Source organism: Heliconius melpomene, chromosome 1, assembly GCF_056956725.1.
Source record: "Heliconius melpomene rosina isolate 202511_hmr_F chromosome 1, ASM5695672v1, whole genome shotgun sequence".
NCBI lineage: Eukaryota > Metazoa > Arthropoda > Insecta > Lepidoptera > Nymphalidae > Heliconius > Heliconius melpomene.
The window spans coordinates 12,393,601-12,420,266 of NC_140389.1; the positions used below are offsets into that span (position 1 = coordinate 12,393,601).

The 26,666-nt window shown below is 29.5% G+C and overlaps 2 protein-coding genes across 5 annotated transcripts in view; both read right to left on the reverse strand.

Moving 5' to 3' along the window:
- Positions 1–8,663, reverse strand: part of LOC146541508 (sodium/hydrogen exchanger 9B2-like) — a 29,633-nt gene extending 20,970 nt beyond the window's left edge. Inside the window, exon 1 of one of the 3 annotated variants that reach the window (XM_085187059.1) lies at positions 8,402–8,663. In XM_085187059.1, the coding sequence (XP_085043185.1) occupies positions 8,402–8,620 (219 nt within the window). In that variant the 5' untranslated portion in view covers positions 8,621–8,663. Of the gene's footprint in view, positions 1–2,432; positions 2,565–4,922; positions 5,198–8,401 lie in introns of those variants that run through there. The other 2 variants (XM_085187076.1, XM_085187063.1) reach the window with 2 other exon arrangements.
- Positions 8,664–11,685: 3,022 nt separating this feature from the next.
- On the reverse strand, positions 11,686–23,381 carry LOC146541509 (sodium/hydrogen exchanger 9B2-like). 2 transcript variants are annotated; one of them, XM_085187126.1, is made up of 11 exons: positions 23,184–23,381; positions 19,868–19,931; positions 19,477–19,601; positions 18,486–18,714; positions 17,714–17,883; positions 15,716–15,927; positions 15,392–15,563; positions 14,356–14,510; positions 14,002–14,160; positions 13,470–13,662; positions 11,686–12,960 (listed from the first exon to the last, which is right to left on the reverse strand). In XM_085187126.1, exons 1-11 carry the CDS (start codon positions 23,191–23,193, stop codon positions 12,899–12,901), a joined length of 1,551 nt encoding a protein of 516 aa, XP_085043252.1. In that variant the 5' UTR covers positions 23,194–23,381; the 3' UTR covers positions 11,686–12,898. The 2 variants fall into 2 exon arrangements, with proteins under 2 accessions (XP_085043252.1, XP_085043260.1); XM_085187134.1 differs by lacking the exons at positions 19,868–19,931; positions 23,184–23,381 and adding an exon at positions 19,684–19,766.
- Between the last annotated feature and the right edge of the window lie 3,285 nt (positions 23,382–26,666).

Consider the following 26,666-nt stretch of genomic DNA (forward strand, 5'->3'; position numbering starts at 1 on the left):
CCTTCTCCTGTTTATAGTAAAATAAAAAAAAATCTTTGAAATTCAATTTGTATTTATATTGTTCAATGAAGTGAGCTAGACGGCTGCCGGCGTCAAACGCCACGCTTTATTTTGTTACCAGAGTGAGGAAATTAATATATTCAAAAATTTAGTCCCCCGATTGCATAACCGAGGCGTTTACAGTCACAGGCTTAGCCACTTGAAGTTTTAATTTTCACTCGACATTTTTTACGTAGGTACATTACATATACCTTTATTATATTTGTAAGTTAGTGAACTTGCAGCTTTCTTGGACTTTTAAGTAGGTATTTAGTTTGGTGCCTGGTACTAGTTTTGATGAATGTGACAAATTTACTAATTAGTCGATTAGATTACGAGTAATGAAATTAATACCATATAAGGTTGAAATTGTTGGTGTAAAATACACATTGCGTGTTTGTGAGATGATATATTTTTTAATATTATACTTGTAAATTTTATATAATTTATTAATTTGATAGTAAATATTTTAATGCCAAATAAAAAATAATAATTTATGAATCTTGGATGAATTTGAGGTTGCGCATCTGAACTTTTAAAAATACGAATTTGATGCTTAAAACGGCGACTTTGGTATGTAAAAGGACGCACTTGAATTGTGTTGTGTTGAGTGGAAATTATGTAAAATATAATATTTGCTATTTTAATTTCTAATGTTCTCCTCAAAGTCTGCAGTAGGCGCTCTGGTGTCCTTTTCTGCACCCAAGAATTTATTTTACTATAACAGTGTTACTTATAAATTAAAATAATCAATAATAGGAAAATGTATAATCATATAATTCACTTGATATCAAGCTGTAAGAAAATGCTTTAAATAATATAAGGATTTTCTTATGCACGAGTGTTAGATGATTTTTTACCTAATTTTTTTATTTATTTCTCTTTCTTCATTACTTATATTTTGTGTCATAGAGTAGGTACTTTTTAAAAAAATATATTTACTATAAACACTAGAGAAAGTTTGTTGAACGTTTTAAATCTGACGCATAAAACTATTATCAATATTATAAAGTACTGGGTGAAGTGTTTACTTCTTACTATTTATTTTCATAGTCAAGAGTAACCAAATATAATTTTTAATAGCATATTAAATAACTTATTTTATTATTTAATCTTAAAGTTTACTTTTTCAATAAATAGATATTGTAGTTTCGCTTTTTTAATTGATTTGTTATTAGTAACATACAAATAATTTTAAATTCTATATTTATTTGAATCATTTCAGTAAATATTTCGTTTCCTCGAGTGGGGATTGAACCCTCAACCGTCGCGTTACAGTCACACCCTTGTGCCGCTGCGCCAGGACGGCCTCAACTATTTCTCTATTGGTGACTAAAAATATTTTACTTTCACTATTTAACGACTTAGTGAAGATAACGGCGTCACGAAATAATTTCTACAAGTAACAAGATAGTATACTATGTGTAGTACAATATTGCATGCTGTTACTTTTTATATGTGTAAATATGTTATTTTTTTTCTGTATATAATATTTCAATGGTATCTAAGTAAAGTATCGGAAGCGAAAACTCCCAACGATTTTATCACTCTTTTAAACTACTAAGAAGTGGTTTTTTAATTTCTGTTTTTCAAAACAAAAAAAAAATGTTATTTGAGCGTTTTTAAAACGTTTATGCAATCAAAAATTACCTTTGTTAGTAGTTCAAAAGAGCAATAAAAGATACTTAAATTTTTCACTTCCAATATTTTACCTACCGTCTTACCGTCTTACCGTCGATTTTATGTTTTTCTCGATATTTTTAATGTTAACGATTTAATCATTTGTGTTGAATTTATTGTAAGTGGTATTATTATGAAACACCAACAATTAAATTAAGTGTGTGAGTGACCCATTCATTAATTATTAGTCAGTTCAAGCGATGTGTGAATATGACTGACTGACTGACGAGTCGAGAATCATTTAAGGCTAATCTGGTCCAGATGTTAGTGAAATCGTTATTTTTAGTTTACATCAACTTTGTTTACATTTTGCCTAGTATTAACATTAGCTTAACGCGTGGTCACGATGTAAGCGTTAGCACCTGTTGTGACTTCAGGTTGTGTGGAAAATTGTCGATATTAGAGATGCTAATTGAAATCTAAAATGTATGCTTTGTTATAATATTGTATATTAAATATAGCTATTACTCATTATACATTATAATGAAGTGTTATTAGAAGGACTAATCACGTACTAATCAGTTAATATTTGTCATTTAGGAGTTAATCAGTGGTAATATTAAAACACACAAACATAATTGTTATAACTAAAATGGTTATTAACAATGATGATACTAAATGGTAATAAAACATTATAATATAGTTATAACTAAAATTTTTGTGTAATAATTTTAGAGTATAACTTGAATGATATATGAAATAAAAACACAAACCATGTTGAGTAATATGATTCACTGGCACTTCACTAGTTTTTTTCAAACGCCTTCAGTAATAGAGCCGGTGACGATAATAAATTTAAAAAAATACAATCGAATTGATAACCTCCTTTTCTTACAGAAGTCGGTTAAAAATAGGAATACCGCGAGTCCCGTCGACCACTTACAGTATGCGCGAGTACTATGTGCCTCTGACACAGTTTGGCTCGTGATGTTATGATGTCGTCTTGCCCCTGACAATTGTATCCCAATTGACACTTTATTAAACATAATCATGTTTTAAGAGCTAAGGTTATATTTAAATAATAAACAAATATTATGTTTATATTTAGAAATAAATAAATAGAAAATGTAAAATTTAAATCGATTTCAAATAAATGTTGTATTTAGACGATATTTATATTTTTGGAGTATTTATATTTTTCTACTTACTCAAAATGCTTTTAAGTAAAAAAATATCACATAGTATACTAAAGGTACAATTTATAGAAATATAATACTAGACTTTACGTAGGTAATTTTTTTTATGTTATTTTTAATACTAGTAAATAAGTCACTATAATTAAAATATTTTTTCTTTAAAAACAATATCGTAGTGCAATAATTAATCTTTTGAATGCACATAATGGTTGTCGTCGTATATCTTTATATTTAAAATAAGTTTAATTAACGTTTTTCTTAGACAAAACGCAGCCTTAGGCTCCTCCATTGAATATACAGGACAAAAAATTATTTCCATATACGAAAAGCATATTTAAAGCATAAAAGCACATTATAAGCAAAGCAGAAAAAATACTTTCAACTAAATAAATTAAATAACGTGAACCGTTCTATTGTATCTATTTAATACAAAGGAAAATGTTACAATTTTTATAACAACATTTTTCCTCGGTCTGTCATTATTATTCCTAGGATGTAGTGAATGATATCTTTGCGTGACAAACATTTGAAGGTGATGTGATTGAGAAATGTTTATAGAATGTCATTTGTTTAATGTTTTTTTTTTAATATATATTTTTTAGGAAAATTAAGTGTATTTTTTATCTTCATTATATTATTCAGTTTTATTTTTACAAGAATTAATTATTAATTAAGTAAAGTATAAAATATATTTTTTAATTGCACAATAATTTTTTTAATTACAATAATTATTTTAATAAAAGAAATATATATTGTAAAAATAAAAATATATTTAACTTCCAGTTATTTTAGGTGTTGTATTTTAAATAGCATACACACAGATATGTATCTATTTTTTTTCGAGATCCACCGAATATTAAGCTAACTGAATGTCATTAGGATTTTACCAAAGTGTTGTCATTAAGTAAAGACGAGGGGGACAAGCAAGAGGAAATACTCTAAGAGGAATAGCGATGCCAATGATAAATTCTGTTTTGTTTTTCTCTTTTGAAAATGCAAGAAACTTCTCTAAAAAATCGATGCAAAGTTATTATATAATTTTAATTCATTTATCTCCATCATACAGCACGCGATCATATCTTTTGATAAGCATTACTTTAGAAAAACAATTCAAGTGGATGTCAATAAAGAATTAGATTATTGTCCAGTGTGTAAATATTTTATTGACCTAACGTCATCGTGGCTTCAATTCCTTCTCGAGGAAATGTTTATATTCGAAATTATTTTATATAAATATAGTTTGTTTCATAAACAGCACCATTAGTTTCTGCTTTTACACAAACTAATCATAGCCGGGATTAATGTCAGGAATAAGAATATTTTTGTGATGGTGTAGAATTAGTTCTTACTATTATATATTCAATCTTCACTCGGAAAAATGTTAATTATATTAGAATTATTTTGTATTCTCATAGACAAAGTGTAGTGTTAAAAATTTTTTTCAAATAAAAAATGATTTTGAAAAAAGAATTACATTACGAGGGTAATTCTACTACCCTTTTAACACTTGGAAAAAAATTGTTACAATTTTTATATTTGTCCTTGATCGACGACTACGACCACTCTGTCAATACTTCAATAGTATAACAAGGAAGAACAAAATATAATATACAAAAGTATATTTCGATATATTACACAATTTCAGTTTACCAATTGTATGTACTAAATAATAAACCTTCCTTAGCAGTCGAGAAAAAGCATATTATGTAAAAATCACAAAATATACGGTAACAGAAGTAAAAAGAGTAACGTTACTTTCGAGGATAAAGCATTCGTTACATGCCTTTGTTCAATTTTAAAATTGTATTCATCTACATGTGACACTACTTTAGAGTATTATTATAATTTTTTGTAGCTATTCAAATTCAACCGCCGGTATAAATAATAACAATTTCTTTGCTAATTTACACGAAATACAAAATCATTATTATTGTTAATTTGCATTTCTATACGAGTAAAATTAAAAAAATATAGATATTTCCTTCTATTTATTGCTAGGCATGTTTATACAAGTACTTATGTGTATTTAAAATTAATTAATTATTACTATTTAATTAATAACCTTACCTTCTCAAAACTGCTGCACTATAATAGAATATATCAATAATACCAATATAAACTAAATCGGTGTAATTATAACAAATTAATTAACAATTCACTTAAAATCGTATGAGTAAATTTAAATTGAATATTAAATACGTTAATTCGGTTGGTAGTTTCGATAATGTGTGAAATCAACAACGTTAGCAGGTGTAAGTACGGTCACGAGATATAAGTGGTGTCTCCGATAAGGGATAAGGGCGAGATGAAAATCAACACCAAAACGTCCACCGGCGGACATTCCACGACTGAGACGACTGTCGTTCAGAACTACGTGATTACAGCAGCTAAGGGCATCCACAGTAAAATACGCGTTAACTAATATCACAGTTTTTTTCAGAAAAACAAGGTCTTTTAAATGTTTAAAAAATATGTGTTGTCTACAAATAAAAATATTTTAAATTTCGTTTTTCATTTTATTATGAGTTTCCACAGTCATTTGACGTTTTTAAATGAAAATGAATGATTAAATAACATTATTTACTATATCTGTAATATTTTCAATATTAACAAATACAAACAATGTATAAAATATTATTGTAGCACTAAAAGTAGTTCAGATATTTTATTTAATTTAGCTTTTCTTAAATTGAAGAATGCAAATAAAAGTTTCAGTAAACAAGTGTATTGAAATTTCTTAATTGCATTCGTGAGGCCGTCATGGTGCAGTCATAGCCTTGTGTAGCCATAGTCACACAAGGGTGTGACTGTAACGCGACGTCACCGTCGGGGGAATTATTTATTTTCATTTCTTCGCTTTGGTACCAAAGCATAAGCCCGGCGTTGAGTTAACATGTAATGCCTCATTTCCGCAGAAAGTTTGGAACTGAAAAGTTACAGTTACAGATCGTGCAAAGTAGAGTAGGATAAGCAGGAAAGGACACCCTGGCAACATAATTATGCTGGTTTTAATGCCAGGAGGAAGAAGAATGTCATCCTCAAGCCGACATTTCGAAAGCTAATAAGCTTAAACAAGTGTATAATAGATTGATTGGTCGAATAGCGCAAATAATATTTCATAATACAAAAAAGGTAAGAATAATACAATTATATATGATACATTTATATAAGTAGTATAATATATAGATATTAAAAAATCAGCTTTACGCTATATCCACAGCGCGGTAGGCAGAGGGAACCTAATTTAGTTCTAAATTAATCTAATTAGGTACATTAATATCCTACACAGAGATCAACAAAAATGTAATACGATTTTAAGTATCATCATGTTTATTGAACACGTTTTTATGGACCGTTTGCTATTTTATTTTTTTATTTGTGGTAGTAAATTGTATGTTATTTGATATAATTGACTTTATCTATAACCGCTTGTATACACTGAATATATAACGAATGTTAATTTGTGAACCTATTGTTAAGACACTTCGTTCCCCTTTACGACATTTCCATTCTGCACTTTCCGTTGAATTCTTAAGGTATTGCGTGTTGATTAGCGGAATACAATGCCGTGTTTTCTCTCGTTAGCCGGGTGAGGAAATGAAAATATTAAATAGAAAGAAAATATAGAAGAAATGAAATCTTTACTACTGTAATATTGTTGTTTACAATTCTTTTATTTTAAATAATAAAAATATAATAAATAAATATACTATAACAGATCAAATACTCTTATCATTTCACTTACGACCCCTGATTATGTGATAAAAGCCATTAGCCATTTAGATATAAATTAATAAAAATAAAAAATACGTCAAAAAAAATACTGTTCCCACATTATAAAATCGTATCGGAAAATCGAAAAATCGTAATCGGCACTTAATATCGCAATAGAACCATAAACAATGATTATTAAAAATTTCGTCAGTGCGTTTGTTCACGCTAATCTCAAAAACGTCCTAATAGTTTTAATTGCAGTTTTTACTATAGTTAAAAATGTAGGAAATCTTGATTTTATTATTTAAAATAGAGATTTTGCTTTCGAGATAACCTTAATACTTAATCTTTTATCAATCATCAAGATAACTTTTATCATAATCTAGAAATGAATTTCATCTCGCAACCTAATTTATGTATTTGAAATGGTATTATTATCTCTTTATAATAAAATTGTTGTTGTTTTATATTTATGGCGTTCCGAGCGTGCCAGTTCAGCACTAATCACTTCGCCAATGTCACGTTGAATGGAATACACAAAAAGGAGAATGTACGGTAAAAGAAAGACAAGCTTACGCAATAGGAGGATGCACGTTAAAAAGAGATCCAGCTAAGATATTCCAATAAAGTATAGATCACCAAGGCTTATGCAATCATCAGTCTGTCTATAAGTAGTAAGTACTGTGATAGAGCTGATCAATAGTATTTTTTTAGTATTTGCATGGGCTTAAATGTACTGACGTATTTCTAAATAAATATTCTTTTTAATGATCTTTTCTCGGCCCTGTCTGTTATATATACGAGTATATCAATATGACAAATACGTATTAGAATGAAGGCAGTTAATGATTGTTTGTCTTAATATTATCATACAAGTTTTAATTGATCTAACGGACAATAGTAAAATTGTTTGATATAATAGTTTTCTCAGTAGTAGTTCTCAGTAGCGTAATGATTATACATTTATTATATTAATATCGTTACTACAAACTGGCTTATATTTAAATATTTTCATTTTGGTTTCACTTATTGTTTATAATATGTTTATATATGTTTTTAGAATATACCCGTATAATTCCGTTGACATGCAGGACAAAAATAATATTCGTTATAAGTGAAGTGGATATTTGTAAGTTAATGAGTAAATAGTAATATATAGCAAATATTTTCATTTCGTTTTGGATTTAGATCACCGAAGCAAACATCCACTTATCGCCTTAATCGGTCTTGTGACAGCTACAATAGGTGGTTTATTAAATATTTTGCAGCAATGTGAGATTTAAATAAGTAATTACTATTGTTACTGCTTTGATTGTTTGTTATACTTATACGATATGTGATAATATTCCTTACTGACAGATTATCTTCCTTTGTCACGACCTCATACAGTGACGTGATAACCGAATCACATGGCTTACCGTCACTGGCAAAGTGTAGGTATTGTCACGCTCGCGGAAAGTATTCGGCTTTATTTAGCATTCATGTCCATTCTTGGCTGCTTAAATTGCGTATAACATATTACAATATAAAATTATTTTACGTTTACCTTATGACATAAAGTAATAATTTTATAGTGCATGTGTTGCTTATATAGTTTTTTTATGTTTTTTTTATTCTTTTCAATTTATTATGGCAGACTGACAGTTTTTGTCTTAATTATAGTAGGTAAATCGATAATAAATTATATTTATTAATGCTTATATATGAAAACATTATAGTTTAATATTAGGCAAGTTTAATTATTAAGGTATAAGAAATTTATAACTATTAAATATATAATTGTATCTTCTTGTGGAAATATGTATAAAGTATAAAAAATGTAAAGGAATTACCGAGGTTGCTGATCTGGAAGTCCTGCCTGTGCCGCCTGTAGTTTTCAGGTGAAGCTTGACAGCGTCAACACCGGAACGTTTTGTGCGGTCTCGTTGTGACAGAACTGGTGACCGTTTCCCACGAACTTCCTGCTTCAATGCTTTCTTATCCTTTCTATTTACATGTTTCTCTTCTTTTTTGTTGTCTATTATATGTTCTTTGCGGTCTCGCGTTTTCATTTTTACAAATTATAAATTTTCATATTTACGTAAATACAAAAATTACTTTTCTGGCAGGATCGACGATATTGATAAACAAACGAAAAATATATCGGAAGTTATATTTTCCACCTTTTGACAGGTAATTGATAAGATATTTGTCGAAGGTGAAGTGGTAAGTGTACTGATAAAAAATAATACAGAAGTCAGCTGCCTAGAGTACGTGACGGTTGAGGTCTTTTATGTTAATACCTCAACGTGATCACGTAGAGCTATGAAACCTTGAACCGAACTCTAAACTTGCACTGGTTAGTATACAGAATTTACACAGACACTTAATATGTGTGAACAAATAAACGCCATAATTGTCACCATGGACAGTATGTGCAGGCGGGCGGCGCAGGCCGGTCGGACTGGCGCACGCGCGCCTCGCTCCACTGAGACACTTAGCGTTGCCTCAAATTAATTAAGGGATCTTGTGACACTATGAATCAAGCATGTTTTTAAATAAAATAATATATTTTATATTAAATTTAATAAAAATTGTTTTCTATACATTTTGAATTTGTATAGAAAGAAATAAATAACAAATAATATTGACATAAAAACAAATTTCAAAATTACACAAATCAGTCTGTGTTGAAGATTATTTTTTTTATTTAAGACAAGCAAAAGCAAGCTTAACATTAAAAATACATGCATTATAAAAAAGTCGTGGCGCAGGGGTACAAACTGTGCCCGAAAACGCGACTGGTTGTGGGTGCAATCCCAATTCGGGGCTGTGAAATAATGAATTACATTTAAATTTTCGTTTCTTCGCTCTGGTGTAGAGGCAAAAGCGCGGCATTAAGTTCTGCCACTCAACACGTAATGCCTCCAAAATTCGGAGTGTCTTAACACTAGGTTCCCTCTGCCTTCCCTGCTGTGTGCGGGATACAGCTTGAAGCTGATTAATTTAATTTTATATTTATTTTTAAATATAACTTTGCGGGCTTATGCACTAATTTTATGTCTTTGAAGTACCTATGTCCTTCAGTTTTTGAACTTTTATATGTTGTACTCGTCGTTGACCCATAATCCTGAAATCGGTACGGAACCTCCGGTGAGCGAATCCGACTCGCACTTGATCGATATTCTTAAATTAAAAGGTAGTATTGACTAATTCTCTATAATATATTGACATTTACAATATAATTTAACATATTTTCAAGATAATTTATCCGATACCATTTTTAAGTAATCGGATATCAACACAGTAGGTTCAATAACGTCAATCAAACATCATACAACATTGCAAGAGTAAAAAAATTGTAAAAATAAGAAATAATATAGTTTTAACCGTCAATATGCGGAATTGAATTCCACAACAGGCAATGTCTCGAATTCTACCGAAAAGTAGAGACTAATATGTTGTCAGCCTTCATACCCACTAGGTTCTCTCTGTCAAAAAAAATATGAAACATTTTGGAATCAATCTGTTAAGTTTCAGTTTTTAGAAAAAAAACATTTTGAGAAAACTATTAGGCCGACACAGACCAAATTTATATTGAAATGATCAAAATGAAATTATATTAGCAATATTTGAAAAAAATATTCATAATGACATCTATAGGTACTTACATATAATAAAACAGAAAATGGCGCGTCTTTACATTGAATATATTTACAAAATAATAATTGAGGGGGGTTTTAGTAACAGTAATAAAATGGCTAAGTAACAAAAAAATTTCAGCGTTATGGTCAAACCTAGCTAGACGCTGCCACCACGATGAATAATAAGAAATATTATTCATCGTGGTTGGCACTAATAATAATTAATCTTCACCATCATCATCATCAGCCTATCCTCGACCACTGCTGGACATAGGCCTCTCCAATGGCACGCCTTAATAATTGTTCACAAATAAAAAAATATTGAATACTGAGGTCAATGTAGCGCATTGAGCCTACGCTTGACTGTATGCAAGATAGTTGTGGGTTCAATCCTTGCTTGGGGAATGATTAAATTTAAATTAGTTTAATTTTCTCGCTCTGATAAGTATTACCATTTATTTTAAGGATAAAGAGTGCGAATAAGGCCTAGTAGAGCCTCGATCGAAGTACTTCATCCTTAAATCTGACATATCACCTCATTGTGTACATGAAATGACAAAACTGAGATGTCTCTAAGCAGTATTATACTGCTTATAAAATTACATAAGCCAAAAATATTATAGAGTAGAATTTTTTAAAAATATTTTTTTATGTACGTGTAAGTTACCAATTGGCGCAATGGTGTATATGCAAATGTTATCCTGAAATATAATTTGATTTGTTAATTGTAATATTTTTATTTAAATGCCACCTAGTTTACATACGGCAAACTAGTTCAACCACACTGTAGTTGTTTGACGTAGAATTTGCTGGAGTTTGTTTGCTGATTTGTTTGTTTGTCGTTTGCGAGTCAACAGTGTTCATGCTGCTCGTAAGATGGCGCTTAATTTTTTATTTATAAATCTTATTATAATTTACAAATTATATTTATAATTTCAAAATTATAAAAGCATAATTTAATATAATTTTTAAATTATTTAATTGAAGGAATTATATAAATTAAACTATTAAAGAAAATGGAAAAGCGCAAGTCGCCAACCGAGGGTCCTAACTGAACTGAGCTCCTAAAATTTGGCAGCTAGCATCTACTACCTGTAGATGCTAGCCGCCAAATTTTATAATTCTAGGTTAACCAGAAGTACCCCATTAATTTTGATTCTCTTAATAGTGTTGTAATACGTTTTTTTTATTAAATAAACGGCCATATTTTTTTATGTAGAAATAGGTTTTTTATTAGGGAATCATGGGCCATGAGTCAAGGTATATGGTTTGAATTTCAATTCGATATCTTCAAGCGTTCCTGAGATAAAGGCTCTTGACAGACAGACAACAAAGTGATCTTATAAGCGTTCCTCTTTTCCTTAAAAGGTACGTAACCCTAAGTCGTATTTCTATCTATATATCTTTTGAATCTGAAATTTTATATTTTTTATTTAGGTACTTAGTTATTCTTTTTAGTAACAATAAAATATAGATGAAAAATAAAAAATACCTTAAAATACAAAATATATATTTTTAATTTTTTACTGAATTTTCATTAATAATTATAATTCAATAAGAAATATTTATAAATACATTCTTCGTAGGTAAGAATAATACTTACGTGATATAAGAGTTCGTATAGTATTGTAAAATTATAAATTTAGAATGTCACACTGCAAGACATTAAGTACTTTGTAAGCTTACCCTAAGATTTTATTTTATTAAGTTAAATAAAATCAACTTGTAAGGTACATCTTTTTATATGTAGATAATTTTTATTAACATTTCAACGATCTCTCTATATGTAAGTTAAGTAAATGTACTTACATATTATATATTATACTAAAACATAATACTGACAATATTAGAACTTATTACTACACTTAATTAGCTACAAAAATTATATTCGGCCAGCGAATAAATGTATTTTTTCTATACAGTAAAAATAAATATTTGTGACATTCATACTTAAATATGACTTATTGTTTATAGTTATATTATATACATGTACATAGTTATATTATATACATAACTGACATACTAATACACTAGAAGCATTTATGGCACATTTCTAGAACAACAAGTTAGTTTAAATATAAAAGACGTATAACCAAGCATATTTACTGTAAATTTACATTCTACTAATAAACATAATATGTTTATTATGTTTATTTAAAATAAATAATAGAAATTTATCAATAGAATAATTATAGTGTTAAGCATACGATGAAACATTTTTTTTAATTTGTTTCATATTGATATCGAGATAAATAAATCTTTATCTCGAGACAAAAATAATGCCAAAGCAACATAATTGTGAGGTCGAACACTAAAGCTGGAAAGTGGATACCTAACAATGGAATTGAATTCGAACTAATTTGCAATTTTAACGTATTATTCAGATAATAAACTTACAGATTAATATCAGAACGACAGTGTTAAAAATATTTGCAATATTTGCTACTTTTTTGTGAAGCAATGACAAAATTTTGTCAATAAATTCATAAAAAAAAAAAAAAAATTATAAGTGCATCAGTATCTACAAGAAAATTAACAAACACACTATAATTTATTATCTTTACACTTATTACCTACGAATAACTGGTATTTTTGGTGTTATTGAGCCACATTATTATATGAATAGATTAAGATTTACTTAAAATTAGTGAATTATTAAGATTCTCCGTCTAGAAGTACTTAAGTACACTTCTCAAGTCTATTATTTCATAACTTGACATCCTCATTATGACAAAATGCACTTGATTTCCGTTGTGTGAATCTGGGTTCTGTAAAAAAAAAACATATGCTGAGATATGCTGTTATATAATTGAATACATTTTCTATTAATAATAAAGTAAATGTCAGATTTACGCAAACAAAATCATCATTATAAGGAATTTTCATTTATTCATTCGACAATTCGACATTCAGCACACCAAGAGAACAGAATTAGTAAACGTGCGAAGTTAAAAATGAAATACAAAACAGATATTAGTCTTGGTTGCGTAGATTGGTCATAGTGTGTTATATATCTACGTAGTTTTAATTTCAATTAAAATTTTCTCACTTTTCCCCACATAGTAGAGTTAAAGGTAGGCATAGAGAACCTAGTGGCGGCGGAACTTGACCCCGCGCTTTGTCCTTTTAGAGCGGGTAAATGAAAATAATGACTTCTAGGTTAGGAATCGAATCCACAACCATTGCCACTGCGCCACGATTGCCTATATTAATTAGCAGCAAGCACTTATATATACATATAAAATAACTTAAATAATTGATATGTTACCATACTTACTGCTTTCAATATCTTCAGTATTGTAATTAAGTAGCATTGGGCCCAAATTATTAACTAGAAGAAACCCAATGGGTGTCGTTATAAATATAGCTTGTACGATAAGTCTCATTATTTCCTCAGCAACAACAAACTCTTCAGTGTATTTGCCACGAGACATAATTATTGTATTTATTGCTAAAGGACAAAGAACAGCCTGCAAAAGATTTAATAGAAAAATATTATAAAAATATTTATGCACCCGCCCATATATATGTTGTATATGAAATCAATGTGAGAATCATTAAGCTATTATTATTAAGCTATTATCATTAAGTATTTATATGAATATGTACGAGTATATTCAGTAGTATTGTTGTTGAAATATGATAAAAAATATATTTGCTTTTTTTAAGTTAAGGCGTTTAAAGTACAGCCAGGTAAAAAAATGCCCTACTACTCACATACTTGTACATACATGATTAAGCTAAACGAACATTCGAAATAAATTAGGACTAATACAACAGTATAGGGGAGAAGAGAAATAATTATTCACCTCTACAATAGACTTCGGTATCCACGCGCAACATATAAAGATCCTCTCTTTCAATGTTAATTTCCAACAAACTAGAGCTGCTACTATCAGTCTCACAGAGACGCATACAAGTAAGATCCCTAATCCAATTAACATAGTTTCCGATATCGAACTGTGCACCTGCAATTAATTTAACAGTTCAAAATTATTATGGACTTTGACTAAGTTTAGAATTAGATGAACACTCGGCACCAATTTATAGATGTGTTAGATAAATTATTAGTAAGGTGAGATTAGCAATAAACAACAACAAGAATGGAAATAGTATTTCTTCATATAAATATTATACATAGATGTAAGTAAAAACATACTAACAACGAAAAACGTTCCAGTGTAGGCAAATAGAACCGGCTCACATGTTGACCACAGCACTCGGTATACAGTAGCGGCCGGATTTTGGTTCAATTTCCATCCCTTCTTGGCCCAGTACGACGCCGCTGTCGCATTACACGCGAGTACCGCTACACCCCCTTTAATACATAAACATACAATATAATCTTCCTTATAATATGTAAAAGACTAACTATGATGTAACTAATTTTTACAGTCTTTTATAGTCGACTAGTGGACGCGCGCAGCTTCGCTTGCGTATTTAGGGGCGAATTCTAATAAACCACGAAACATGTGTTCAATTAAATATTTTTAAGAGTCTATATTTCAAATTTTATAAAAATCGGTGGCGATTTAAAGATTTTTCCATACAAACTTTCAACCCCTTATTTGCACCCTCAGGGGGCGAATTCTAGAAAACCATGAAACACATGTTCAATTAAATGTTTTTAAGAGTCTAAATATCAAATTTAATAAAAATCGGTGGCGATTTAAGAATTTTCCCATACAAACTTTCAACCCCTTATTTGCACCCTTAGGGGGTGAATTCTAGAAAACCATGAAACATGTGTTTAATTATATACGTTTAAGAGTCTGAATTTCAAATTTTATAAAAATTGGTGACGATTTAAAAAAAACCTATACAAACTTTCAACCCCTTATTTGCACCCTTAGGGGGAGGATTCTAGAAAACGATGAAACACGTGTTCAATTAAATACTTTTAAAAATCTAAATTTCTAATTTTATAAAAATCGGTGCCGATTTAATTTTTTTTCCATACAAACTTTGAACCCCTATTTCACCCCTTTAGGGTTCAAATTTTTCAAAATCCCTTCTTAGTGGATGTCCAGATTACGAAAGTAAACATCTGTCCAAATTCCACGTTTCTACGCACAGCGGTTAGGGCTGTGCGTGCGTCTTACCTCAGTCAGTGAGGACAAGTCCTTTTATATATATAGATTACATGACGTAATAAACATTAGAAAATGGAATAATTATATGAATTTAGTTATTTCGAACCTGCTCCACCCCATCCAATAGAAGAAGTGCAAATGAATACAAAAAGTCCTCCGAATAGTACATAGAGCACTCGTAATTCAGTAACAAAAATGTCTTTTGAATTGGGTACATATTTTGCTAGACTTCCCCAGGCGACTCCAATCACCACTCCCAAAGGTAATGCTAAAATTGCCTAAAATATTTCATTTTATCTCTTTATTAATATTTTTTTGAAATCCTTAATAAAAAAAATATATTTTAGCCATATCTTTTACGTTAACAATTTAAGCTTAATTAGTTGAAATTACTGTATTTTAAGGCTTATATTAATTAGTAGATACTTACTTTTATGTAATGGTAACTATCATCAAATTCATAAAATATAAAGCTGAAAAGTACGCCAAATACGCCGACACTGAGAGCGGTGTCCAACCCTCCTGAGGTACATACTAGTTGTGTCCAGTTTACCTTTCCATTTGCTTTCTTCCCATGTTTTATAACTGGGGGCATTATTACAGGACACGACACGGATGCGTAGAAAGAGCCTAAAAGGAAACCTAAAAAATATGATCTTCATTAATAGTGCGAGAATACACATAATACTCTATTTAAAAGCAAAAATATTTAATATCAAAATTTAATATCTCTTAATTCTTTAATAACCTATTTAACGAAAAAATAAGATTCTGTTGAGGTCATCGTAGTGCAGTGGGTGCACTGTGGTGAATAATCATAATAAATAAATTAAAACTGGCCACCATACTAAACAACTTTTAGTATGATAACAATTAATTATTTTTTAATAACTTAGCTGGACTATTATGAGTCTTCTTCATTAGATATTCCAAATCTTTAATTTTTATTTAACAATGGACGAAGTCTATAATGATGTACAATTTTAGAGTAGACGGAATTTCATTGTTTCATATAGTTTAGCTAAGCTATTATAATCGTAATTCTTCATTAGATGTTACAATTTTTTAAATTCTTTTATGTCGCTAGAAAACATTTATCACGCTTAAAGCGAATGTTAAGGAAATATTTCATTATCTATGTTTAGCCGAACTACTATATTTTTACATCAAATTCAGATTCAGAAAAATAATTAATATTCTAGATTCAACCCAGTCCAAAAAGCTATCCCACAAAAAGCTTAATTTAAATCCGTCCAGTAGTTACGAAGATGTGTGTGTACAAAAAGATAAACAAATAGACAATAATTTAAAACATGGGTTCATGTTTGTTTTTTCATCATCCTAAATTTTTTTGTAAAAATATTATAATTCAAATTTATGTCATCAAAAGGGGGACATTATGTAAAAATAAACAAAAGAAATTCCGGTTCTTCGTTATCAGAGAAATGGACAAAAATTCTCTTCGTAGCTTGCAAATTTGCATTTCATTTTTATAAAACAAAAGAAAAGTGAAAATACTATAACTATAACGATATAATAAAAAGATAATTCTCTGACGTTAACTAGGAAAATTTTTAGACGTTATTTAGGCGGTTTCGTGCACGCTGGAAAATTGTTGGGACACTTCAGAGAGTTCATAGCTTCAACACTGTTGTACTATATAACGTCATATATTGAAAATGCATTCAAATCTTTTGCAATGGCGGTTCTATAGCGAAATTTATTGAATTGGCTCCACCTCGAGCGTATATTGCTCGCCATTGTGTCGAACAACGTGACAAATTTTATTTTATCAGGAGAAGTACACCACAGTTCACAAATATCTATTTTCAAAGCACACAAAAAAAATATAAGAAACATAAATTTGAATAAAATTTTATATCATTATAGTTTATATCAAAGATGATAAAAATATATTTTTATAACTTAATAAAGATATAGTATCTAATTAGATGATGTTAGCGGAAATTTTATCACTGAACGAAAAAAATATAAAAGATTAATTTAGATTTTTTTAAAAAAAGAAATGATTTCATTGGAGAAGTGATTAATAGGTATTGCCGTAATAAGATTTTATGTATTATACTAGTAAAATAAACAAAATAATAAAACATTTATTTATTGGTGATTAAAAGTACTTACTCAAAAACCAAGGAAAACCAAGATGTATTTTATATCAAGTAAAACAGAAACTTATCAGCACGCAATGATAAAAAAATATTTATATTACTTAATAAAGATACAGTATCTAATTAGTTAATCTTAGTATTAATTTAGAATGGTTTTGAAAAAGAAATTATTTAATTGCATAGGTAATTAGCTAGTTAATAGCTAGTGCCGTAATGAGTCCTTATGTATATCAAACTAAAAAATAAATAAAAAAATAATACAATATCTATTTTTATTTAAATATATTCAAAGTACTTACCCCAAATCCAAGGAAACCCAAGAAGGAAGTGCGTGCAAATTGCGACAGTCACCACTTCCGCGCTCCATGGCAGTGCTCCTAAAGTTAGAACTTGCTTCCAATTTTGTTTCATGAAGTTAACATCCCAAGATAAAGAACCCTTTCCTAAAATAATTACCGGGTATATTTTCCTAAAAAATATAATTCTATTAACATAATTGCATTCCATATTTCATAAAATGTAAAGTATTAAAGATAATAAATATAAAGCGTATGACTGTAAACGCGACAGGTTCGATTCTCACTCGAGGCAATAAAATATTTAATATTTTCATTTATTCGCTCTGGTGTCGAGGCAAAGCGAGGCGTTGAGTCATTCAACACGCAATGCCTCCAGAATTCGGCGGAAAGTGTAGAGCGGCCTGTCTCCACATTAGGCTCTCTCTGCCTATCCTGCTATATCCAGGATACAGCGTGGAGCTGAGAGAGAGAGAGAGAGAGAAGAATATGAAATAACAATATGAAACGTAACATTAATAGGTTCAAAAACTTATGAAATTAATATATTAAGTTCATAAAAAGTATATATGTATTAGTGTGGTACAGTTTTTATAAGTAATGAAAAAAACATTTCGGTCATGCTGTAAGTAGTAGATTATAAAAAAAAATAATTGTTTAATTTACTCTAACATTTGGTCAGTAATTTTTTATACCTAAAATTACAATAAAGATGTAAAAAAATTAAGATTATTCCTATATGCATTTAACTTTAGCCTTATATGTAATAAGATACCTTAGGAATCCATCGACATCTGGATATGCTCGCATATCAACGAAACCAAAATGTCGGGCAAGGATGCCAGTGAGTAAAGCTGCAAGTAGCGGCGGCAGAGTGGTCAACTCTTGTAGTATTTGGCCGCTCGCCCATGCAATGACACCGATGATCGCCAGGCGGAACCACTGACCATTCCATCCCCAATTGTCACCCCATGCAAACCACAGATATCCCCATGTTAGTGTCCCTATGAATCAATAATACTAAATTCTAATAAAGTGAACAAATTAATAATATTGTTATAATGTCAAGTGACGTTTTTCAATAAATTATTAAGTTTAATTAATGTTTTTATAGTTTATGAACTAATATGAAATTATAATTTATTTAAATGGCCAACAAAAATATCGAAACACCATAATGAATTCTCAAGTGACATCTGCCAATTAATAAATTTTCTGGGAAGCTACTAATAATGTTGAGTTCTCGTTTTGAACGCCGCCAATAACAAGTTAGTTAACGCATTAATTGGTTAGAGTTTTTTGTCACAGTAGACTGATTTCATCAATAAATTATTATTTTTCAAATATTCTATTTAAATAACCATTCACTGGAATAAAAATTTAAATAAAAGATTCTGTCTATAAAACGTATAGTAATTTAATTACTTAAAATTAAAATAATTCTTGTTGGAATGAATAAAATAAATAGTGAATTGAAATAAATTAATAAATTGAATGTGTATGTGTTTTGAAAATGTACGAAGATAACAAATTGAATTATATTTAACTAATTTTCACATGCTGCTTCACACGGAAAAAGCTGGGAGTTGTGTATAACACGTAACTTAGCATGTGTCTAAGTTTTCGGGGAACTCTGACAGAAACATTATAACGATTAACGTGGTGCCTATAATCTCAAAACTCCTCAATTTTACAATATTAGCATGCACATATATACGTAAGGTTGCTGACAAAACAGATAGTTTTACGTATAAAGGCTCACTTACCTAGTATAACTAAAGTGACGTAATGGATAATTGTTGGGGCTATACTAGAACACCATGATGGTCCTGAAACTCCATCTTCCTTCGAAAGCTTATCTACACTCACAATGGGAGTCGCATTGACCGATCTGCAACATTACCACAAATATCTATTAAAATATACATTTTTTTTATAAATATCACTTTTATGGCACATATTTTCTCACATACTGTTCATGCACCTTTCCAATCTGAGCCAAAGACATGCTTCTGTCTAGCAAACTGTCGTCCTCGTTCATGAGGTTCGTTTAATTTGATCAGTTAATATAAAACAAACTCAACTAATTACCGCGCTTATAAAGATATGCGAAACGCTACGATTGTAATGTCATTGTTTAAACAGAGGTTTACTTACCTTTTATCTTCCTCCTGATGCACGAGGTACACACCTTTCTCGATAATTGTAAAAGTATTTTGATCTGAAAAAAAAATGGACTGTTTATATAAAACGGTACTATAAATAAGTCTCAGTGCATTTCTAGATGTGCGCTTTAATTGATATTAATTCAGAGGGCATTCATGGTCATGATGCAACATCATCAGCTCCTATAATAGTTATTTTATATTTAATCGGTAAGTTATGCAATCGGTCTTTATCTGTGAAAGATGAGTTATTAGATAATTATATTGATTATTGGACATTTTACATTTATCTTATTACAGCTAAAACTAATGAATAGTCGATTGTTGTGGTATATTTAAAGATAGATGAAGATAATTAATGTCTTTGAATTAACTTTATTGTTAAAGCTTTTGAATATAATATTTAAATTATGTCACGTTTGTATTTTATAGTTTTACTTGAGATACCTATCAACTCATTTTTATTGACAATGAGAATTAAAAAAAAATTATGCTGGCTATAAGTGACTAATCCACTGATTCAGAAAAATATTTTATTTAATATAAACTTTGTCAATTTCTAAGATTTACAATTATTAAGGTGTATTTTCCTTATTTTTAGTGGTCTCTAAGAGCTCCACGGTATATGTTCCTAATATTCGATTTTTATATATTGCAAATAATACTTATTAGGCTATAATAATTTGCAAAGACCTACGAAGAAGCCGTAGCTTAATTTTTTTATATTTGAACATTCCCATTAAAGTCCCCCATTAGTTATTTCTTGCTCTGCATTTTGATGTATGAGCAAAAATAATAAAAATATTACAGCTTAGTCGATTTCTTAGAAATCTACATTAGTTACTCTTGTTCCTGGCCTTTCATTAATTAAACAAAAATTTTCTTAATGTTTACCTGGTCTATTACAATACAGGTCATACTCTTATAGGATTACTTTGTTATCCATCTCTGTCTGTCCGTCCGCCAAGACTATTTTTCTCAACATCGCGTGGACTTCCACGCGGTACTTAGTTGGTTGGTACTTACCAACTCTGAATTAATATGGAGATCACTAATACTAAGCTGATAAGTCAACGCAAATAAAAGATATGAGTGTTAGCTTCCCGTTTACAACAGTTATAAAATTTGACAAGAAGTAAAAATAAAGGGAAAAAATTATAATATGAAAATTTGTAAGTATATCATAGAAATTCATTTCCTCGAGTGGGGTCGAATCCACAACCAGTCGCGTTAACGGTAACACTTTGCGCCCCTGCGTCACGACTGGCCTCTATAAAGATAGAATAGAATAAAATTAAGTTATTGCTAGTTGTGATCCTTATGTCTTGTCATTATTTACTATAGTTAAGGTAAAAATAGCATTATTATAATATCGTGCTCAACCAAGTAATCCTATGAGGCTTCTGCTTTTTCTTTTGAGGTATGGAACTTTAAAAAATATGACAGCAGACGCAATGCGGTGTTCAACCTGTTTTATATTAAACTAAGGTTTTCCACAAATCAAATAATAAAACTATTAAGGAAAACTATATAAATTGTCATCTATAAATAAGCTATTTATAACCAACTTTCAAAAAAGGAGGTTCACAATTCGTCGCAATCTTTTTTTTATAACGCTGTTTTGTACACCAATCTAACATAGAAATGAAATCGCATGGGCGGGAAACTCATCAGCTCCTAACTAACCAAACTTTTCATGCCGAGCTTCGAAATTTCAAATTAACCTACGCTAAACTTCCGTGTTTTATTTTCGGAAAATTTTAATATTAGCGTTTTTACCTCAGTTATTTATAATATTAAATGAAAAGCAATATGAATTATGTATTTATTATAGGGGCATTATCACTGAGTTTGTAGAGTAAATGTTTACTCAATTAAAATGCGTTGACTTCTGAATAAATTCCTAATTTTGCTCATATGAGTCTGACTTATGCTAATATGAGCTGATAAAAATGTTGATTTTAAAATAATAAAGAAACACCTTGTTGGACAGGAAAGGAAAAAGATAGTATACATATTATTATTCAGTTAACGCAGAATCTTCAATAGCGACAAATAAAAATATATGTACATAATTATTAAATAAATGTTGATAAAATGATAAAACCGCTTAATAGATAAAGTTGTAAATGGATATTTTTAAAACTTGCTTATGTGTTGAAGAATATCGTAAGAACATCTTTTATTAAAATTAATTAAATTTGTGATATATAAGTTAAAATATAAATGATTAATTGGTATGTCACTTGTCAGCAGTCAATTGTTAAGTAAACATGAAAAATATTGTTTTTCTCACTGAGATAAAGGGTACTGACCACCATATTGTATGAACATCAAGTAAAATATTGGTTATATATAGTTAAAAAATAGTTGACAGCAAACTATCTTATTTTCGAGATGAAAAACTTAGATATTTCAACAGAACAAGTGAATAGTCGATGTATTGATTGATAGCTATTGTACTCACAAAACAATGCAAAATAAATGGGTCGAGTAGCAGACGCAATTAATTCAAAAAGTGTTGATGAGGTACGAGTATATCCGAAAATAATTTTAAAATTATTTAATAAATAGACTAGGTATATGGAATATTTCCATGGAATTAAAGTATAAATGAGTGTCTCAATTAATAAGTTGAATAGGAAAATTTATTATATACTTATTTAAAAGCGTGTATAAATTTTGTGAGAAGAGTTTATTTTATCTAAATTCATAAAAATGTGTCAATATAATTTAAAATTCGATAGAGGAATCAATTAAAACTATTTATAGCGATATTTATCTAAGGGACACAAATAAAACCTGATAAGTGTTCGCTATTTTTAATAAAAACCATATTCTCGTATATGTTGTTTTTGTTCAGTATTTTCATGAATGCTAAGGCAAGCACTGCCATATATTAGAAATAAATAATTATTTTAGAAAAATAAAAAAATAAGAATGCCGTTATAAAAATATAGAGGGGATATGAAAAGTTTTATCATAATTCTTATAAGAGAATTGAGAGATTTAATTTGTGTATCATTAAATAACTGAAAACCGCAAATTAGACATATTGATAAGTCATTTGTATTCAATATTATAAATATAAATAACTTTTCATAAGTTAATTCTTTTTTCGAACTCTTCTTGTGGAACTTACTCACGGTTAATTCACATTACGATTTTTTTACAGCAAGTATTGTTATTATTCTACATAGTGACACTCACTATTCGTGTTAGTAAATGAGTTAAAATGTAAAAATAGTTAAAATGTAAAATATTATAGTATGATTTATTTAAAATTAAACGTCTTTGTATATACTTACTTTCATGCATTGCCGTGCACAATCCTAAGTTTGTGAAGAACGAAGATGAACACTATTTTCCAATAATATATTTGTTCCGAACAAAAGAATAAATGGGAAAAATCATTTGAATGACCACTAGCTACTCGTGCGCAGGGTAGCGGGTACCACGCAACGTACCGCTTACAATACACGTCAAGAGCCGAATCAATAAATTATTGTCATTTGCCGCTAAGGTTCTTAACTGCCTTGGAAAAAGATGCTTAAGTTGACGCTTGAATACACCAGTTTTTACATAACATCATTGATACTCTCGGAGATAAGAAATCTTTATGGCACATCTGTTTGCCTGAGAATATTTAACACAATAGTATCTATTATTTATTTAGTACCAGATGTACAAGTGTACATCAATTATTTATATTAATTAGCTATTAATAGGACACATGACAATTATTTTAGAAATTTTTAGTACATAATATCGTGAAATTAAATATAAATGCATATAATCAGTATTTTAGTAAACAAATTGTAAGTATTCGAAATAATTCACTGGTTTAGAATAATGTCATCATTAAATGATTGTGAATAATGTTAACTACAAAAATGAGCAAGATTTTATATATCGATTTGAGAATAACAAAATAGGAAATTGTATCTTTATACATCAGTGTAATTTTGTGCACAGGATTTTAGTATTATATAGGCCCAGTGTGTGAACATATTACAAAGATATTGAAACATTTACCTAATAGGAAGCTTATTAGAATTGAACAATAGCGATGTTTTTCTCAAAAAAAAACTTTTCAGATGTTTTTATATGGTTACTAGTGGACCCCAACCGCGGCTACGCCCGCTTGAACTATACGAATATTCATTAAATATATTTATGAAATTATTTTCAGTTTTCAATAGAGAGATGCGTTAAGCAAGCTCATTTTGGGTGACGTTTTCTAACAACAAACTTTGCAAATCGTTGCTTAGCAACGGCGGTTGTTATAAACATGGCGGAATAAATTGCATGTCAAATTAATAAATATTTTAATATATTGGTATATATCGAAAATATTACAAATATGAGAAAAAAAAGTATCCTATGTTCATCCCGAGACCCACAAGTATCTCTATATAAGTATTTTATCACAATTAAATTAGCGGTGTAGGCCTGATTGCGTAAAAGACAGACAGACAGACAGACAGAGTTACTTTTGAATTTATAATATGGATATAATATTTTTATTTTCTCTTTTTTACAAGGAACTAACTATATTTCTCTATATTCTTCACCGATCTTTAATGTATTGATTTATATACACGTACTTCTACTAATTGTTCAGGTTCATGGTTTATGCCCCATATTATGTATTCTCTATAGCAGGGCGACATAGGCAAAAAGAACACATTAGTCAGGTTACAAGGTTTGCGTGTTGAAAGGCGGAATTCAACGCTGCAATTTGTCTTACTGAACTACTAGGCGTATAAAGCTGAAATTTGGCATGTGGTGGTGCCGTGGAAAATGCAAGGGAATAGAGCAATTAAGGCAGGATCCTTCTTGAACTTTCTAGGAGACGTTTTATAGTCCACGCTAACATAGTTGCGCGATATAGTTCGTCTTGTATTTTGTTAGAGTTGTGTCGCGATCAGGAAACTTATTAAGTAAATAAAATTAAGAAAAATTTGTGATTTTCTTGGATGTCTCTTAAAAAGTTTTAATGTAAATAATGATTTTTTGACTATTTCATTATATTCTTACTCATTTAGCATAAAGTTTATTTAAATAAAATTGTTGTTAATCAATAAATGCTTATATACGCAAAGTCTACGTCGCAGCTGTTTGAATTGCATACTATGTTGCTATTTTTTGCATAATGCCAATAGATAAAAATATTTTATTCCCAAATGATAAAACATGCAGATAAGAGGTAACGAATGTTATAATTCTTTGTGATTGTAATCAATTTATTGATATATTATGTACCAGTTGTCGCCAGGAACTTCGCTTGCGTGGAATTTATGACCCTTGCCATACTATTTACCACATGTGGTGCCAGTAAAGGCATGTATGCAACAATTTCTTTAAAGTTACTATTTATTACAGTAGAATTCGTAAAGTATTTTTTTTGGTTTGTGAGGTTAACACGAGGTCCTCAGGTTCCCTCTGCCTACCCTGCTGTGTGCGGGATACAGCGTAAATCTTTTTTTAGTTTATATTCAACGTACAGACTTCACTCCTTTTACAGTTTTATATTTTTTATAGATATACTTAACAAATTTGTCATAGTTATATGTATAATAATAGTCATTATTGTGATAATAATGATCATAAAGGCATTATGATTGTAAAAATAGCATCTTTATTTTTATATTTTTTTGGGGTTCCTCACTTAAAGAGTAAAATGGAACCTTTTTACTGAGATGCTACTGTTTGTTTGTTAATTTCTAACTAGGCTGTATATCACGAACTTTGATAGACAGTTGAAATTTTCACAGATGAATATTACTGTTGCCTTTATAACAAAACAACCTAAAATACAGAATAAAATAAATATTTAAGTAGGCTCTCATACAACAAACATGATTTTTTGCCATTTTTACAAAAAATGATACGAAACCCTACGTGTGCGGGTCCGACGCACTTGGCCAGTTTTATTAAAAGCGAAAGCTACCTTTATAGATGTTATTGACACTTAATCCTCTATAGATAATTGACGTAGCGATGACGACACATATATGTACGTAAATGTACAATTTAGCCATTTGTATAATACATTTATTCGACATGACTCTATTGTATTAAATACTAGCAGACTTGTGTGGTTTTAGCCGCTTGAACTATTCTAATATTTATTTGAATATATTTATCAAATTATTTAAAATTTTCAATAGGAACAATTAGAAAATGTGATAAATGTGATCATTTAAATAAACCGATAAAGAATAATAAATAAGACATAAGTAATGAAAATGAATAAACAAAATAAGTAAAAGTAATTAAGAGAAATTCTTAATATTAGAAAAAATGTCTAATTATTTAAAATGAAAAAAATAAAATAAAAAGTAATACGAAGAATAAAACACCTAACCAAGAAATCAAAATAAAATTATCTAATCTACTACCTGAATATGCGAAGAGAATCAAACAAAAATATGAACTAAAAACAGCAAATAACCACATAAATATTATTAGTATAGATACTCGTAGAAAATGTATGAAAAATGACACAACCATCATCGTCGTCGGCCCGTTCAGGTCCTCCACGTAAAATTTCAGGAGGCCCATTTTCTGCGTCATTTCTAGAAACTCAAAAAAATTGAGAAAAAAAGTAGCCTATATTCATCTCAAGTATTGAGTATCTCTATATAAAATTTCATCACAATCGAATCAGCGTGATTACGTCAAAGACTGACAGACAGAGTTACTTTGGAATTTATAAAATTACTAGCGACCCCCTTGCGGCTTCGCCCGCTTTTACTACTGGATTATTCATATAATGTATGTTTGCA